We start from the raw sequence: 15352 nt of genomic DNA, 5'->3' as shown, positions 1-15352 counted from the left end.
ATGGCCACACACCTCGACACGTGTGGTTTACAGGACTTTACAGGGGCTGAAGCTCACGAGAGTCAGTCTCCCTGAGCTGACTGGGGGGACTGTCACAGAATATAGCCAATGGAGGACGTCTTCAGTCCTGCGGCTCATTACAGACGGCAGCCACTCCTATTGGAACTGTTACTGCCAGAAGTATATCCAACATTTGGAAAGACCCCTTCTCGTTTCCCGTGAAACAATGCTCCCCTTTTTCCACAGGCTCCCTGCCACACGTTTGGTTGAGCAGCACAGGAAGCAACAATGACAGCAAGATGGAGTCTCTGTACGCCACAAGCTTCGAGTAAGGCACCTGACACGGGCATCACAGTCTGGCAGGCAGGCACACAAACTTTTGGGGGGATTTATTTTATTTGAATTTATGTGCATGATGTATGTGCCTGGCAGCTAGTGAGACCAGAAGAGGGCATCCGATCTCCTGGATCTGGAGTTAGAGATGGCTATGAGCCACCACATGCATACTGGGAACTACACTCAGATGACCGTGAGAACGACCCGGGCAGCCACTGGGCTCCGTCTCCATTACCCACATTTTGAAATGAATTTACGTCTGTGTCTGTGTTAGCATGCATGCAGACATCATAGCACAATGGAGGTCAGAGAACGATTTGCGGCTACGTGTTCCACCACGGGTCTATCAGGCTTAGTGACAATCTGAGCTACCTTGTCAGTCTGACACGTCTATAGATGAAGATCTATAGATGGTTTGTAAACATGTGAGACATTTACCCAGATCATTAAAAAGTCAAGATGGGGGGTTGGGGATTTAGCTCAGTGGTAGAGCGCTTGCCCCCTGGGTTCAGTCCCCAGCTCCGAAAAAAAGAACCAAAAAGAAAAAAAAAAAAGTCAAGATGGGGTGGCAAGATGGCTTAGTGCAATAGGAAGAATTGACTCCACAAAGCTGTCCTCTGACCTACACACACACACACACAGACACACACACACGCACATGCACACACACACATGCACGCGCGCGCGCACACACACACACACACACACACAAATTAAAAATTAGACCAACAGCTGACGTGGGACCAGACAAGGTCCCAGGCCCACATCTGTCACATGCGTGTGTGCATGTGTTTAAGACTGGGTCTTATCAACTGCTCTGGAACTCTATACAGACCAGGCTGACATTAACTCACAGAGAGCCTGTCTCTGCCTTTTCCCAGCATAATGTGCTTTAGCCACAGGTCTGGCAACCTCATGGCCAGTGAAGCAGAGTCAACAGTTCAAGGCTCCCGGCTGTGGGGTATAAGGAGTCCTCTCACCTTTACGGACAACAGGGCCGTTCTCTGGTGGGGAGAGCTTCTCAATGCCCGGGGATCGGGGGACCTCCTTTTCCACTGGTTTCGGTGTCTCACTGGCCTTCTGAGCCTGCCTGCACTTCTGGTCTAGCTGCTTGAGTTTGGCAGCACAGGCAGCTAGCCTTTCCTCCCGGGCCCGGCGCTCCTCTTCTTCCCTGCGCTTTCGGGCTCGTTCCACGGCCTCGGACATCTCTGACTGGATGAACTTCTGCCGTGGGGGTGGCTTGTCCTCCTTGTCCTCGATGGACTGTGGGCGGAACATGCTGCCCATTGTGGGCTTCTGTCAAAACGAAGGAGGAGGTAAGGGTCAGAAGCCTGAGTCCATGGCTCGTTCCTCCCCCCCAGGCCCCACACTAGGAAAACAGTAAACGATGTTCTCAGTGACTCAAAGGGGCACAGGGCTGGTGATTCCACAGGAGCAGAAGGTAACATGCACCCTTCCTGAGGCACAAAGGGCTCCATGAGAATCCATGAGCCCTGTGTTGTGGCTTCAAACCCAAGCATCTACAGCAATGAGAAGGCGAGACCACAAAGATCTCTTTCGGGTACTTTCTCCATCCCTAGGTCTCCTGCTGGCTGCCAGTTACAATAAGAAACACATGGAAATTAAGGAGTTCCTCCTAAAAGCTACGTTTTCAGATCCAGAAGCAAGTCCGATGAGGAGAGAGCCTGGGGTGCAGTGCGGAAGCTCAGATGCACCATTTCACACTGCTCACTGCACAAGAAACTATCCTTTCACTTTGCAATGGAACAAAACATCTACCCATGCTGCAGAAATGGCCACCTACGCCCCAGTTCACAGCTCACCTCACAATGTGTATATGTACACGTGAGGGCTATCGGCTTAGCGGCCAGAAGAGGGCGTCGGGTCTCCTGGAGGCACTTGTGAGCTGTTGAACCTGGGTGCTGGCAACCAAGCTCAGGTCTTCTGGCAGAGCAGAAGACACCACCTGAGCCATCTCTACGGGCCCTTCCACTGGAAAAAACAATTCTGTGTACGTGTGTCTGTGCACATGCACATGTGTATGTGCATTACATATACAGCTCTGGGGAGCTTGTTCTCCCTTTCATCGTCTAGTCCTGAGGCCCTTACTCAAGTAAGTCACCAGGCTTGGCAGTTGCCTCCTGTACCCACCAGGCCATTCTGACAACCCGCCTTTGTGCAGTCTATTGTTTTTTTTTTTAAGATTTATTTTATTGGGCTGGACAAACTGCTCACCAGTTAGAAGCACTTAGCTCCTCTAGTGGACCCAGACTCAAGTCCCAGCATCTGTATGACAGCCCCGACTGTCTGACTCATTCCAGTTCCAGGGCATCCAGGCATGCGTGTGGTGCACAAATATCTAACTGCAGTCAAAATACCCATGTACAGGAAACATTTGTAAAGATTGATTTTTATCGGTATGTAGTTGTGTCTGCATTGGGTATGTGTACTTGAGTGCATATGCCTGGAGAAACCAGAGGTGTCCAGATCTACCTGAAGCTGGAGTGACAGGCAGTTGTGGGCCACCTGACTTGAGTGCTGAGACTTCAACTTGGGTCCTCTGCAAGAGAAGCATGTGCTCTTACCCACTGAGCCATTTCTTCAGTTCGCTTTTCTGTATTCTTAAACCTGATCCTCTCCTGCCCAAAGACCTAAGCAGGCTCAGAGGGTTCACAGTCACTGTGAGGCCTTCAGCAACACGGCATCTCCAGGTCGGAAGGCACAATGTGGTTTCACATGTGTCCTCTGCAGCCAGCACAGAGCCCAGGAACACGGAGAAGACAGGAGGAAGGCCTGGGCACTGGCCGCAAGGGCCACTATGTTTTTCCAGGGAATTCAATGTCCTTCTCTGTTTCCCAGCACTAGATAACTGACAAATCACTGGGTGTGGCAGGAGAGGTGGACGTGTCAGCTGCCAGGGAGTCAGTCTCCCGTGGGGGCAGCCAGAGCCCAGCAGGGTTCGAGAGGTGCACTGTGAGTGGTGGCTTCATTTGAGACGAGCATAGGATAAGGGTGTGGCACTGTGCAGCAAAGGTGACCCGAGTGGGTTTGGGGCGGTCACCTGTGCAATGTGAACTGTTCACACACAACAGCCGACCAAGGAAGCATCAGTGTCAGGACAACATGGTTTCTGCTGGAGGTAGGAGGGGCTGAGGGGAAAAGCACTTAACTGTACAATCATGAGGACCCAAGTTCTAATTCCAGAATCCAACAAAGCCAGATGCACAGTGTGAGTGACTGTAGCCCATGTTCCAGGCCCGCTAGTCAGGCATACCCATCAGAAAAACCACCAACACCCTCTCTTAAACTGGGCGGAGAGCAGAGATGGACACCAAAGCCGACCACCGGCTTCCACAGTGGAACCCAAGCTCCTACGCGCGCGCACACACACACACACACACACACACACACACACACACACACTATAATGAGAATATAATTACATTATACAATACAGTAGGCTTTCAATGCAGACAGGACCGGAGACGGAACAGTCAGAGGCCATGTGTGGCCCCGTCCTCCCCAGTGAGAAGGCCCAAGAGCAGTGACATCCAATAGTAAGGAGCACTCAAAGGAAGCACAGTTCTTAAAAACACTGACCCAGACAGCAGGACACCCAGTGGATGAATTTTCCCTCAGGCAGCAAGGAAGAGCTCAAACTAAGATAAGAAACTGCCAAGGACCTGAGTTAGGGAAGTTAAATCAAAGATAGCATAGCCTGTCTCACACTAGACATGAGAGATCATCAACTGCTCAAACAGATGGATAAATTGAAAGTATGACGAACGGGGCCAGCGAGATGGCTTGGCAGGTTAAGGTGCTTGCTGCCAAGTCTGGCAATCTGAGTTCAGTCCCCAGACTCCCAGAAAGGTGGTCGTGAAGAACTGACTCCATGATGCTGACCTCTGACCTCCACATGCTTCCCCCTACACACACAGCACACGTACAGATGCACACAAGGTTTTAAAGACAACAGGCTGGCCGGTCTCAGCATTCTCCCCACGTTTCTCTATCATGGGAGAGAAAAGGACTGTCCGGTGTAAGCCTTGGCAAGATTGCATTCACCAAGAGACCAAAGTGCCAGTCACCAGAGCCAAGAGAAATCCAGAAAACAGCCCAGACGATCCGGTCAAAGTCAGAAACCCATGGGCCTGACAATGAGCAAGCCTCTGACCAAGGCAACCTGAGGGGCCCACCCTCTTCCAAAGCATCCGGGCAAGCCCTGAGGAATGAGCAAGATGTCAAGTGACTCACAGGTGACGTCACACATAGAGGGCTGCAGCAGGATCACCGCCCGCCCAGTGAAACAGAAACACACATTTGCAGATTTGACTCTAGAACTTAAAAAACAAACAAATGGGAAAAAAAAAAAAAAAAAAAACAACCAACCACTGTCTGGACAGGAAGAAGACACTAGCATGGCCTGCAGTGAAAGCCTCAACAGGTAGGTGGCGCACTCCTCAGTCGGCTAGGAAAACAGACGGATTTTTGAGGGGAGAGGGAGTTGGGTGGGAGATGATGACAGGGTTTCGCTGTGCATTCTTGGCTGGCCTTTAATTCACTATATAGACCATTTTGGTCTTGAACTCACAGAGATCCACCTGCTTCTGCCTCCTGAGTGCTGGGACTAAAGGCATATGTTACCATGCCCACACAGTCTTCATACTGAATTCCATTTCAAATAAGGGAGGGCTAGGCACAGCGCAGGAAGCAGAACCTGTGTTTTGAAGCGAGACAATTTATGCTTCGATCTCTGGGAACCACATAAAGATTAAAGAAGAAAACCAACTTCATGAAGCTGTCCTCTGACCTCCACACGCATACCATGACACGTATGTCAGCACACCACCACATGGAAAATAAAATTAAATTTAAAAAGAAAGGAAAAAGGGAGAAGAAACATGACCCAGCACTTTCTGGAAAACCAGCCATGACATCAACATAGTACACGCTCTTGAGACAGTAGCTGGACGCCCCATCGCCTTCAGGAATGCTCAAGTGGATTGGTGTGTGTGTCCGTGTGTGTCTCTGTGTCCATGTGTGTCCGTGTATGTGTCTGTGTCCGTGTGAGTCTCTGTGTCCGTGTGTCTCTGTGTCAATATGTGAGGGTAAGGAGAAAGAGCATGCGTTCACTAAGTGCCCATGTATACACCAGGGCTGCAGGGAAACAGCCAGGTACAGACCCTGGGACCACAGTACCTGGTAGTCGGGGCCTGAGGCCCAGCTGTGAAGCTTCCTGGAAGGAGGCTGAGGCTCTGGCACCTTTCGGACGACACGGGACACACCTGCTGTTCCACTCCAGTCTTTTCCTTCCTCCTGAGTGCGCTTGGCATCGGTGCTGTCTGCAGAGCTCAGCGACAATGCTCTCTGACGCCTGGGGTCCCAATTGTTCCTAGGACAAATGGCAACCGTTAGGTTTCCCCAGACAGACAGGCCTGGCTGACTCCACTGGTCAGGGGCCTCTGGGGTGAAGAGAACTATTACACCACTTTATAGACTAATTTCCTTCAACACTGCAATCACCAAAATATGTGAAATGCCAAAATTCAGGTCCAAGTCACCATCAGTCATAAAGCCCTGGGAGAGGCCGGATCACTCGCACCTAAGGAGCTAGGAACTGGGGCTTCAGAGCCAGCTCTGTGGTTAAGAGCACTGGCTGCTTTTGCAGAGGACCTAGGTTCAATTTCCAGCACTCAGGTAGCTCACACCTGTTTTTAACTCCAGTTCCAGGGAATCTAACGCCCTCTTCTGATCACAGACACACGTGCGTGCATGTGGTACATGGACATATTTGCAGGCAAAATACCCATAAGGGAAAAGTTAATAAAAAATCTTAAGAACGGGAACTGGGCCTCAGGGAGAAGAAAGGAGCTGCTACCTCGGGGAACGGCAGGGCAGGGGGCTGTGCCTCCAGGCACCCTATCACTTCCCCTGGCTCTGCCTAGGGCAGGGCAGGGGCCCAGGCAGGGTTCTGCAAAGGTGCAACAGGCAGATACTAAAGGGCCACCACAGGGATTACAGGAAGCCACCAGTGTAGAAAAGGAGACAGTCCCACCCGGGCTGCTGTAAAGGCTGTGAGAGAGGGCGTGCTGGGCAGAGCGAAGAGCTGGGGCTAAACTAAACACAACCAAAGTCTCTCTCTCTCTCTCTCTCTCTCTCTCTCTCTCTCTCTCTCTCTCTCACACACACACACACACACACACACACACACACACACACACACACAGACACACACACACAGACACACACACAGACACACACACAGACACACACACAGACACACACACACAGACACACACACACACACACACGGTGACAAGTGGCTGGAGAGGCACACAGAATACAGAAAGATTAACAGCTGCCAAGGAAGCTAGGCATAGTGGCACATGCCTGTAATCCTAGCACACAGAGGCAGACAAACTCTATATGAGTCTGAGGTCTGCCTAGTCTACAGAGTGAGTTCCAGACAGCCAGAGCTACTCAGAGAAACCCTGTCTTAAATTAAAAAAGGAAAAAGAAAAAAAGAAAGGAAGAGAAGTGTTGGTAACTTCTGACTTGACCTTTGAGAATGGTCTTAGCCTCCCGGAACCAAACCGAGATCTTAGGAGATACAGCTACATATGTGTAGGGTGCACCGCAGGAGGCGGGGCAAAGGGAAGGAGACACACAGCCTGACCCTGGGAGCCAACCATGCACACAACAATAAGAAAGCTGTCCGAGGAGACGCCAAAGCTCCAAGTGCATCCTGGGAGCAGGACGTAAGTCGGGTATCGATACCCCTAAAATGCAAGCCAGTAACCACTGCTGATGTTAAGATAAAAATAGCAATGAGACATGCCTCCGTGTTTAAAAGCACTCGCTGCGCCCGCAGGGTGACTCACGATCACCTGCAACCCTGGCTCCAGGGAAGCACTGCCTCTGTCCTCTGCAGGCACCTGCCACCTCGCACGCGCACACGCGCGCACACAATTTTAAAACATAAAATAAAATGAAAAATAAAACCCTAAGTACAATGTCTTATTTTCCAAAGGGCACTAGGAAAGCTAGTCCAATGGGAAGGATCCCAGAGAGAGAGAGGAGGCGGACTGAATGCGGGCACTCTGGTGTGCATTGCTGAAGAAGCCGGTCTCTGAGAGTTCATGGGTTAACAAAGATGAGCCTTCGGTGGTATCCCACAAAAGCTTTTCAGGGTGCCACACCCACGACCATCAGAGGGAAATTACGTGCAGAGATTTAAGGACCAAGACAAACGACCAGACAGTCAAGCCTGGATGCATGCTGACTGGTTCCTGCATGCTCTCTTGAGCAGGCCTCTTTCCTGCTGCCATGGAAACCAGAAACTGCTCCTAGCACAGTGACCACCAGGCAGCAGCGTGAACTACCCGGTGCGAACTAGCCTGTGTGGGGTTGACAGCGCCACGCTAGGAACTGGAGTCGGGGTACTCACCACTTTGACCGGCCATCTTTCACGACGTCCTCCTCATCCTCATCGTCACTGAACTTGAGTTTCTCAGAATAGTCCACTTCCTCGTGGAGGCCTGCAACGGCAAAAGGACCCAGGAAGGTGAGAAAATACAAGGACAGTGTCCCAAGTGCGGCACAGACACTCTACAATTCCAACCTGTGGTGCTCCATCTGAGGTGAGGAGCTGCCTACCCCGCCCAGCTGCAACTCCTGACTGAGTCCTAGGTAAAAGCGATGTGAGGTGCCACAGACAAGACACCCTCCCTATGTGGCCCCCTAACTCACAGTTGTGGGTGCTTCAGAGTGTTGAGCCTGAAACTGTATGTAATCCAAGGCAAAAGAAAGGGAAACCAGATGGGGGTCTACCTCTACAACACAGACACTCTGTCAGAGAGGCTGTGAGTGTCCCCTGCCCCACACCCCGAATGGCACAGGCAGGGAAAGTCTGCAACCGATGTACAAAATGTGGTGGGTCCTCATAGCACCCTGTATTGTTGGGTTGTGAATATGAATGTGGATGACTGGGGAGATACATCTGTGCACGCACACACACACACACACGCACACGCACACGCACACGCACACGCACACGCACACACCAAAGACAAACACGGGTGTCTGTATGCTAGTCAGACATTAGCAAACTGAATCTCAGCATGTAAAAAGTGGAGAATTTCGAATGGAGAAGGTTATTAACACATGTGCCATGTTGTCGAGACAAAGAAGGGAAGTCCTATGAAAATGTGCATGAGATCTACCCGCTAACACTTACAAAACCAAACCCAAAATGCTCAGCAAACTAAACCACAGGGGAAAGTCAGCATCTCACCTCTGGGTGACGTACGACCTTAGCACCACTCTAGAAACACCACAGCATACATCAGGAAAAAGGCATAGAAACTGGCAGAAAAGACAGCTGTGTGTGTCTCACACTGAAGCATTTGCTTAGCTTGAAGCCCCAGGCTCCATCCCCAACACCACAAAAACAGCAATCCTAAAATTTATTATTTAATTAATGTAAAACAGTTTTATGTCTATTTTTTGGAGCAGAGTCTATGTAGGCCCAGTGGTCCTAGAACTCTCTTTGTAGACCAGGCTAGACCCACCTCCCGATTGCCGGGACTAAAGGCACATGCCACCACACCAGGCTCATGAAACATAGGTTTAAAGGGTCAGGGATGTAATTTAGTGGCACATAACCAGCAAACCACGAGTGAGGTCCTGGGTTTGCTCTCCAGCCCCATCAAACCAAAGCACCTTTATTTACAAGTGACATGAGAGTTCATACAGAAAAGCCTAGGTCACGAAAAAAATAGTAAGGCTGGTGGCCCTGTTCTACGAAGACCAATGGAAAATCCAGCTGATATTTGTTTTTAAAAAAAAAAAAAAAACTTCAAAATGATGGGGGGTAAATGCACTTACAGTAGTATCTAAAACAAAGTACCTGAAAACTATTTTCTGTATTTATTTGCTTAGGAGACACTGTCATGTGTCACAGGCTGTCCTTGAACTTGCTATGCAAAGTCCCATCCACTTGCCACCACAGCCCATTTATATGGTCGAGGGGATTGGACGCAGTGCCTTCTGCATGCCAGACAAGTGTGGTATCAGCGGAGCCACTCACACGCTCCTACTACCACTGTCAAAAGCAGACAAGGTGGCTAGTGCCCAGGCTGGTAAGGTGAGCTCTAACCTTAGCAGCCCAGGAAGCTGAGGTTAGGTCTGCAGGATGAACCACACTTCAGCTTGTTCACGTGCTGGGGTCGGAAGAGCATCTACAGAAGCAACTGAACTCTGCACCTCCATTCAAACGCTAAGCAGGCCCTCTATCCGTGTCCCTGTACGTGCTAAACAGGCCCTCTACTCACGAGTAAAATTACCAGAAAACATCAAGATCCTCTCCTCTGGAGCAGAGACACAGCTCAGCAGTTAGGAGCACTGACTGATTTTCCTAAGTTCAAATCCCAGAACCACATGGTGGCTCATCCATCTGTATGGGACTGATGCCTTCTTCTGGTGTGCATGAAGACAGCTACAGTGTATGTGTATGTGAATATATATATATATATATATATATATACACACACACACACACATACATACACACACACATACATACATACATATATATATATAATCAAATAAATTAATTTTAAAAAAGAATATGTATAACTCTTGCAGAGAACTCGAGTTTGGAGTCCAGGAACTATGAGTAACTACATCGTCAAGTGATCTGGTGCTCCCTCCTGGCCTTAGAAGACATCTGCACTCATGTGAATATAGCCACACAGAGACATACACATAAAATTAAATAAACCTTTTAAAAAAGATACTCTCCATTGACAACTCAGAACACTGATGAGAGAGAAGGAAAAAGACCTAGCAAGAGATTCACCAGGGTCCTGGAATTCAAGAGTCAAAACGGAGCAGCTGACATAGAAGCAGACTGTAAATTCTGCCAGGGCCGAGTACAAATTTGCACAAGTCCACAAAGAACTTTAGGAGTCAAACATGCAAAGACCCAAGGTGGAAAGTTCATGCTCTCCGAATTTAGAATAGACTTTAATTTGCCAGCGGAACAAACAGCTTCGTGGAAATCACAACCTCCAGAAATAGGCAAGAATTTATATGGTCAATTGATGTTTGCAATGTGTGGGCAGCAGGACCGACGGACACCAGGGGACATCACTCCTGCCAAGGGAGGCAAAGATCACCTGGATCGGATGCAAACGGTGATTTAGAAAATTGTATTTTATTTTTACTCATGTGTAGGCAGGTATCTTCGTGTGTGAACGTCATGTGTGTGCCCATGTGAGCCAGAGGGGGCATCAGATCACCTGGAGGTCGAGGCTCAGGTGGGTCTTCTGCACCAGGACATGCTAACCACTGAGCCGCCAATCCAGCCTACTAACTAATGCACATCTCTTTCTTTTTAATTATTCATCATGTATGTGCGTGTGTACCTGTATGAGTTTATCAGTAGCACACGCATGCAGCAGTCCAAGGGGGTAGTGAGCTTCAGACCACTAGGCACGGGAGTCTCTGGTAATTATGAACTACCTGCTGTGGGGGCTGGGAATTAAAACCAGGTCCTCTGCAAAATCAGTGGGTGCTCTAAACCAATGTGTTATCTCTCTAGCCGGGGGTCTATTAATAGCCTGACCCCTATTTTTGTTTCTGGTTTTGTTTATTTGTTTGTTTTGTTTTACTGAGGTACGATCTCACATATAGCCCAGGGTAGCCTCAAACTCTGAGATCTGCCTAACTTTGCCTACTGGTGTTGGGATTAAAGGTGTGGGCCACCACACTGGGCTAGATTTTTTGTTTCTTAATTGATTTTTGTTTTTGCTTTTTATTTGTGTATTCTGCCCATCTGTAGAGGCCAGAGATGTGTTGGCTCCTTTGAATTACAGATGGTTCTGAGCTCCCATAGAGCAGCCCTGCGCCTTCTCTCTAGTGCCCTAAGATCCTGTTAATGAGACTTCTAAACAAAGCACAGTACACCGGTATGTCACAGGAGCACCAGAAACTACAGAAACATACAGGAATGCTGGCACATGCCTTTGATCACAGCACTTGTGAAGCAGAAGCAGGTAGAGCTCTGTGAATTCAAGGCCAGTCTGGACTACAAAGTGAGTTCCAGGACAGCCAGGGCTACACAGAGAAGCCCTGTCTCAAAAATCCTTAACACACACACATACATACACACACACACACACACACACACACACACACACACACACACACCCCATATGGGTGGGTACCTCTTTCCTGCAATCCTAGTGCTTAGAAGGCTAAAGCAAGGCCATGTCAAGGTCAGTCTGGGTTACATATCAAAACCTTACCCCTAAATCAGCAGGGTGTGGTCCAGCAAGGTAACTCAGAAGGTAAAGTGCCTGTTCCCAAGGCTGAGCTGGACCCCCAGGACACACATGGGAAAGAGAATCAACTCCCCTAAGACATCCTCTGATCATACGTGTGCCAGGACACAGGCAACTCGAGCCCATATGTATACACACATGTAACACAAGAAAAAAGAATCTTCAGGGAAGGGGAGCTCCTTGGGGCTGAGTAGGCAAACAGCCTAGCACATCATCAGCACCAGAGGATTTCTAGACAGGCATATTGGTAAATGCCTGTAATTCCAGAACATTCTTTTAAAACAGAGTATCACGATCTCCCACAGCTTTACAATTACGAACATCCACCGAAAGAAGAGCCAGTCATTCAAGCAGTGCCCTCTGGGCCGGCTGCATACAAGGGCTGCTGTCCCTCCCACCACTCACCTGCCCAGCCATCATCTGCGTCGGTGTCCAGATCATCCAGGCCCTTCAGATTTTCTGCGTTGATGATGGTGGGCCGTGGTGCCCGCTCCACCAGCTGCCTGAGTGGGCGCACAGGCCTTGCCACGCCTGGTCTTTCTTTCCTGGTGAGACAGACAAAAATGGTGGGCTCATGCCAACCTACAGGCAGGAACAGTTGCTTTCCAAAAAGGAGCCCCACCTTGCACAGTCTAGTGCCTGTGTGAATAACCGAGTTACTTCCTCTTAGAAGAAACATGCAATGAACAGTGACAAACCTTCCAGCTAGGGTTCAGTTCCATCCACAGCGCCCTGCTCACTGCCAGCCCCACCAGTCCTGCCAACCTCCTGCACAGCAGGGAGTTAGCCCTGCAAACCAAGCTCCTAGCCAGGCCCAGCCCTGCCACCCACCCCACGGTCTCCAGAGCACAAAGCACTCATGCATGAGCCGTCTCACGCTGACACACATATGACCACCAGGTCACAGCCTTACCCATCTTGGTCATTCATCTGGAACTGTCTGAAAGGAACACGGGGTTCCAGGCGGAGCTGAGGAAGGGGGAATGAGCTTCGTTCCACCGTATTCTGGTTCTCGGATGACTGTGGTGAACACATCTGAAATATAGGATCAATCAGTAAGATTTTGTAACAATGGTCCCAATTACATGGTAAATGAGAATTCATTTTGGAAAGTGGAAAAGAGGGGTGAGGGGAACAGGAAAGAGTGGAGGGTTTTCTAACGAATCACAGTGCTCCATCTGCCTTGGGTTCAATGAAGCTGAGAATACTGCCTTCCCTTTTTCTAAAGAGTCAAAGCTACAGTAGCATTCAAACAACAGGGGCAGAAGTCAGAGGCAGTGGATCGGGAAAGGCCAGAGGGAGAGGACTCTGCTGCAGGCCACAGCGGTCTCTGGCTGCTATCCTGAGAGAGCTCAGGCTGAGTGGTGAACAGGAGCATCCAGTTATGGGACAGGATGCTCTGAAGACTTACAAAAGCTGGAAGCATGTCATGGTATGTGGGCGGCTGGTAAACATGTCCCATGAACTGTGACGCCCCTTTGCGGCTGGGCTGAGCCGGGCGGAGAGAGGCGTCCTTAGAATCGCTGGTGCATGCCGAGGAGGAGGCTCCATCTCCCCCACTGGAGTTTCTGCTGCCCAGCTCTGTTGGGGAGGCACTCAGAGACACGGCAGAGATGATGTTTCGCCCACCGCCCTCCCTCCAGCTTGACACATCTGTAAAGTGGAAAAGGACAAAAAGGAAAGGGGAGGAAGATTTGTAAGGTTCCGAGGGGCAATGGACACTACCCCTTCTTAAAATAACATCCCCAAATCACAGTGAAAACAGAAAAAGAAACCCAAGTGTTGTCAAGGCAAGTGGGGAGCAGGAAGCTATAATTTCTTATAGGGTACTGGATATGCCTGAGGAACAAGTAAGACCTGCTTCGGAGAGACACAAGAGGAAACAGAACTGGATCCCTATGGCTGAGACCACCCAGAGGGCAGAACGTGGGATCATCAGGACAGCCTGACTCCCTCCTTCAGCCAACACTGCCCCACCCACCAAGGCTAGCGTGACTCTTGACACGGGCTCACATTTAAACCACTGCCCTGGGGGCCTCTGTTTGGAACGCTGGCACCCTGTGATCACATGCGGCATACCCAGAGCACGCATTCAGTCCACAGGTAAAAATCTGAGGATGGAGCCTGTGACTGTGGTGTCTGTGTGGGCTGCCGCCAAGCTGATGACCTGAGTTAGATCCCCAGGGTTGCTGTGGCTAAGGGGAGGAACTCCCACAAGCTGTCCTCTGATCTCCACAAGCATGCTATGGTGTGTGTGTTCCCCTGCCCGACAAACACACACTAAATAAACGTCTGAAAAACTTAAAAATCTGACAGCTATCTGTCCCTGTGAGATTGGGCTTCCGGAGCCCACTCACAGACCCACACAGTCTGGCTTTTCTTTTTGGAGAGGGTCTCCCTTTATATCTCTGGCTGTCTTAGAGCTCTCGCTGTAGAGCACACTGGTTCAGACTCAGAGACCCATCTGCCTCTGCCTCCGAAGTGCTGAGACTAAAGGCACCGGCCGCCATGCTCGGCCAGATTGACTTTTCTTATACACACTTAAGATAATTTATAAAAGAAAACAAACATCCGTGGTGTGAACACGCCCGCTTCCACAGCGTGTGGTGGTTGTCATTGTTTCTCTGAACTCAGTTACTGCAGGTAACTCATGTGCCCATTGCATACAACAGGAAGGAATCCGGACTCCCCTCCATCCACTTCTGGTTAGGGGCTGAAACAGGGAAGGACCAGCGCTCTCCACCACCAAGAGAAAAAGAAACCAACATGAGACCAGGCTCCTCCTCTGCCACAGTCCTGGAAAGCCAGGATCACCCGTAGGCCATCTGCTTCTCACCTTCTCAAGGGAGGGAACTGCCTAGAAGCTGGTTCTGTCTCTACACTTTAGCCCCACAGGGTGACCCATCTCAGTCACAGCAGGGCTCCGCTAACACTGACCACCCACCCAGTCAGCATTGTGCACGTTCAGCAAAGTTGCTGTTTTGCCCGAGTGGCACGGTGGTCACCTGGCTTCAGGACAGTGTCTCTGACTTGCCGTCAGTGGTACCTTCAACAGGAGAGGCCTCAGGGGCTGGGGATTTAGCTCAGTGGCAGAGCGCTTACCTAGGAAGCGCAAGGCCCTGGGTTCGGTCCCCAGCTCCGAAAAAAAGAACCAAAAAAAAAAAAAAAAAAAAAAAAACAGGAGAGGCCTCAGGACCAAACAATACAGGCGGACAAAAGATCCTTGAATTTCAAGAGCTGAAAGGAGCTAGTTCAGCTTCTTTGCTCAGGCCAGACAGAAGAATCCACACGGAAGGCCTGCTGGCAAAGCACCTACAAAGCCTGCCCTAATCCCTGGCACCAGAGGGCGCAACAGTGCCAGCTGCTGCAGAGTCACCTGGCCAGTTCTGATGTGGCTGGGGAAGGTGGAAGCCGGACTGTGACTGGTCCTGGAGTGACAGGCAGCATGTGGAGGGGCATGGGAACGGGCTACGGAACCAGGGACTTGATCAAGTTAGCCACAACCTGGATGTATCCATGAAGCAAAACCCAGCTTGGTGGAAGTAGTAATGGCTGATAAATGGACAAGTGGCCAGACCTGGCTCAGCGAGAGGGACGAGAGCCAGGTGAGAAACAGGCCAGAGGCAGCCAGGACAATCGTGTCAAGCAGCTACCTGCTTCCATGCTCTGAT

General features: G+C 50.1%; 1 protein-coding gene across 18 annotated transcripts in view; it reads right to left on the bottom strand.

Moving 5' to 3' along the window:
- The window catches only part of Prrc2b (proline-rich coiled-coil 2B), an 85874-nt gene that overhangs the window by 29327 nt on the left and 41195 nt on the right, over positions 1-15352 (bottom strand). For all 18 annotated transcript variants that reach the window (XM_087651321.1, XM_087651328.1, XM_087651326.1 and 15 more), the window contains 6 exon segments: positions 13093-13334; positions 12595-12716; positions 12087-12226; positions 7784-7874; positions 5536-5728; positions 1317-1632 (listed from right to left, as the gene is read on the bottom strand). In XM_087651321.1, the coding sequence (XP_087507447.1) occupies positions 1317-1632; positions 5536-5728; positions 7784-7874; positions 12087-12226; positions 12595-12716; positions 13093-13334 (1104 nt within the window).

The sequence above is a fragment of the Rattus norvegicus genome, chromosome 3 (assembly GCF_021556685.1).
Source record: "Rattus norvegicus strain SHRSP/BbbUtx chromosome 3, alternate assembly SHRSP_T2T, whole genome shotgun sequence".
NCBI classification, from domain to species: Eukaryota; Metazoa; Chordata; class Mammalia; order Rodentia; family Muridae; genus Rattus; species Rattus norvegicus.
This window is presented reverse-complemented; position numbering and strand designations above follow the sequence as displayed.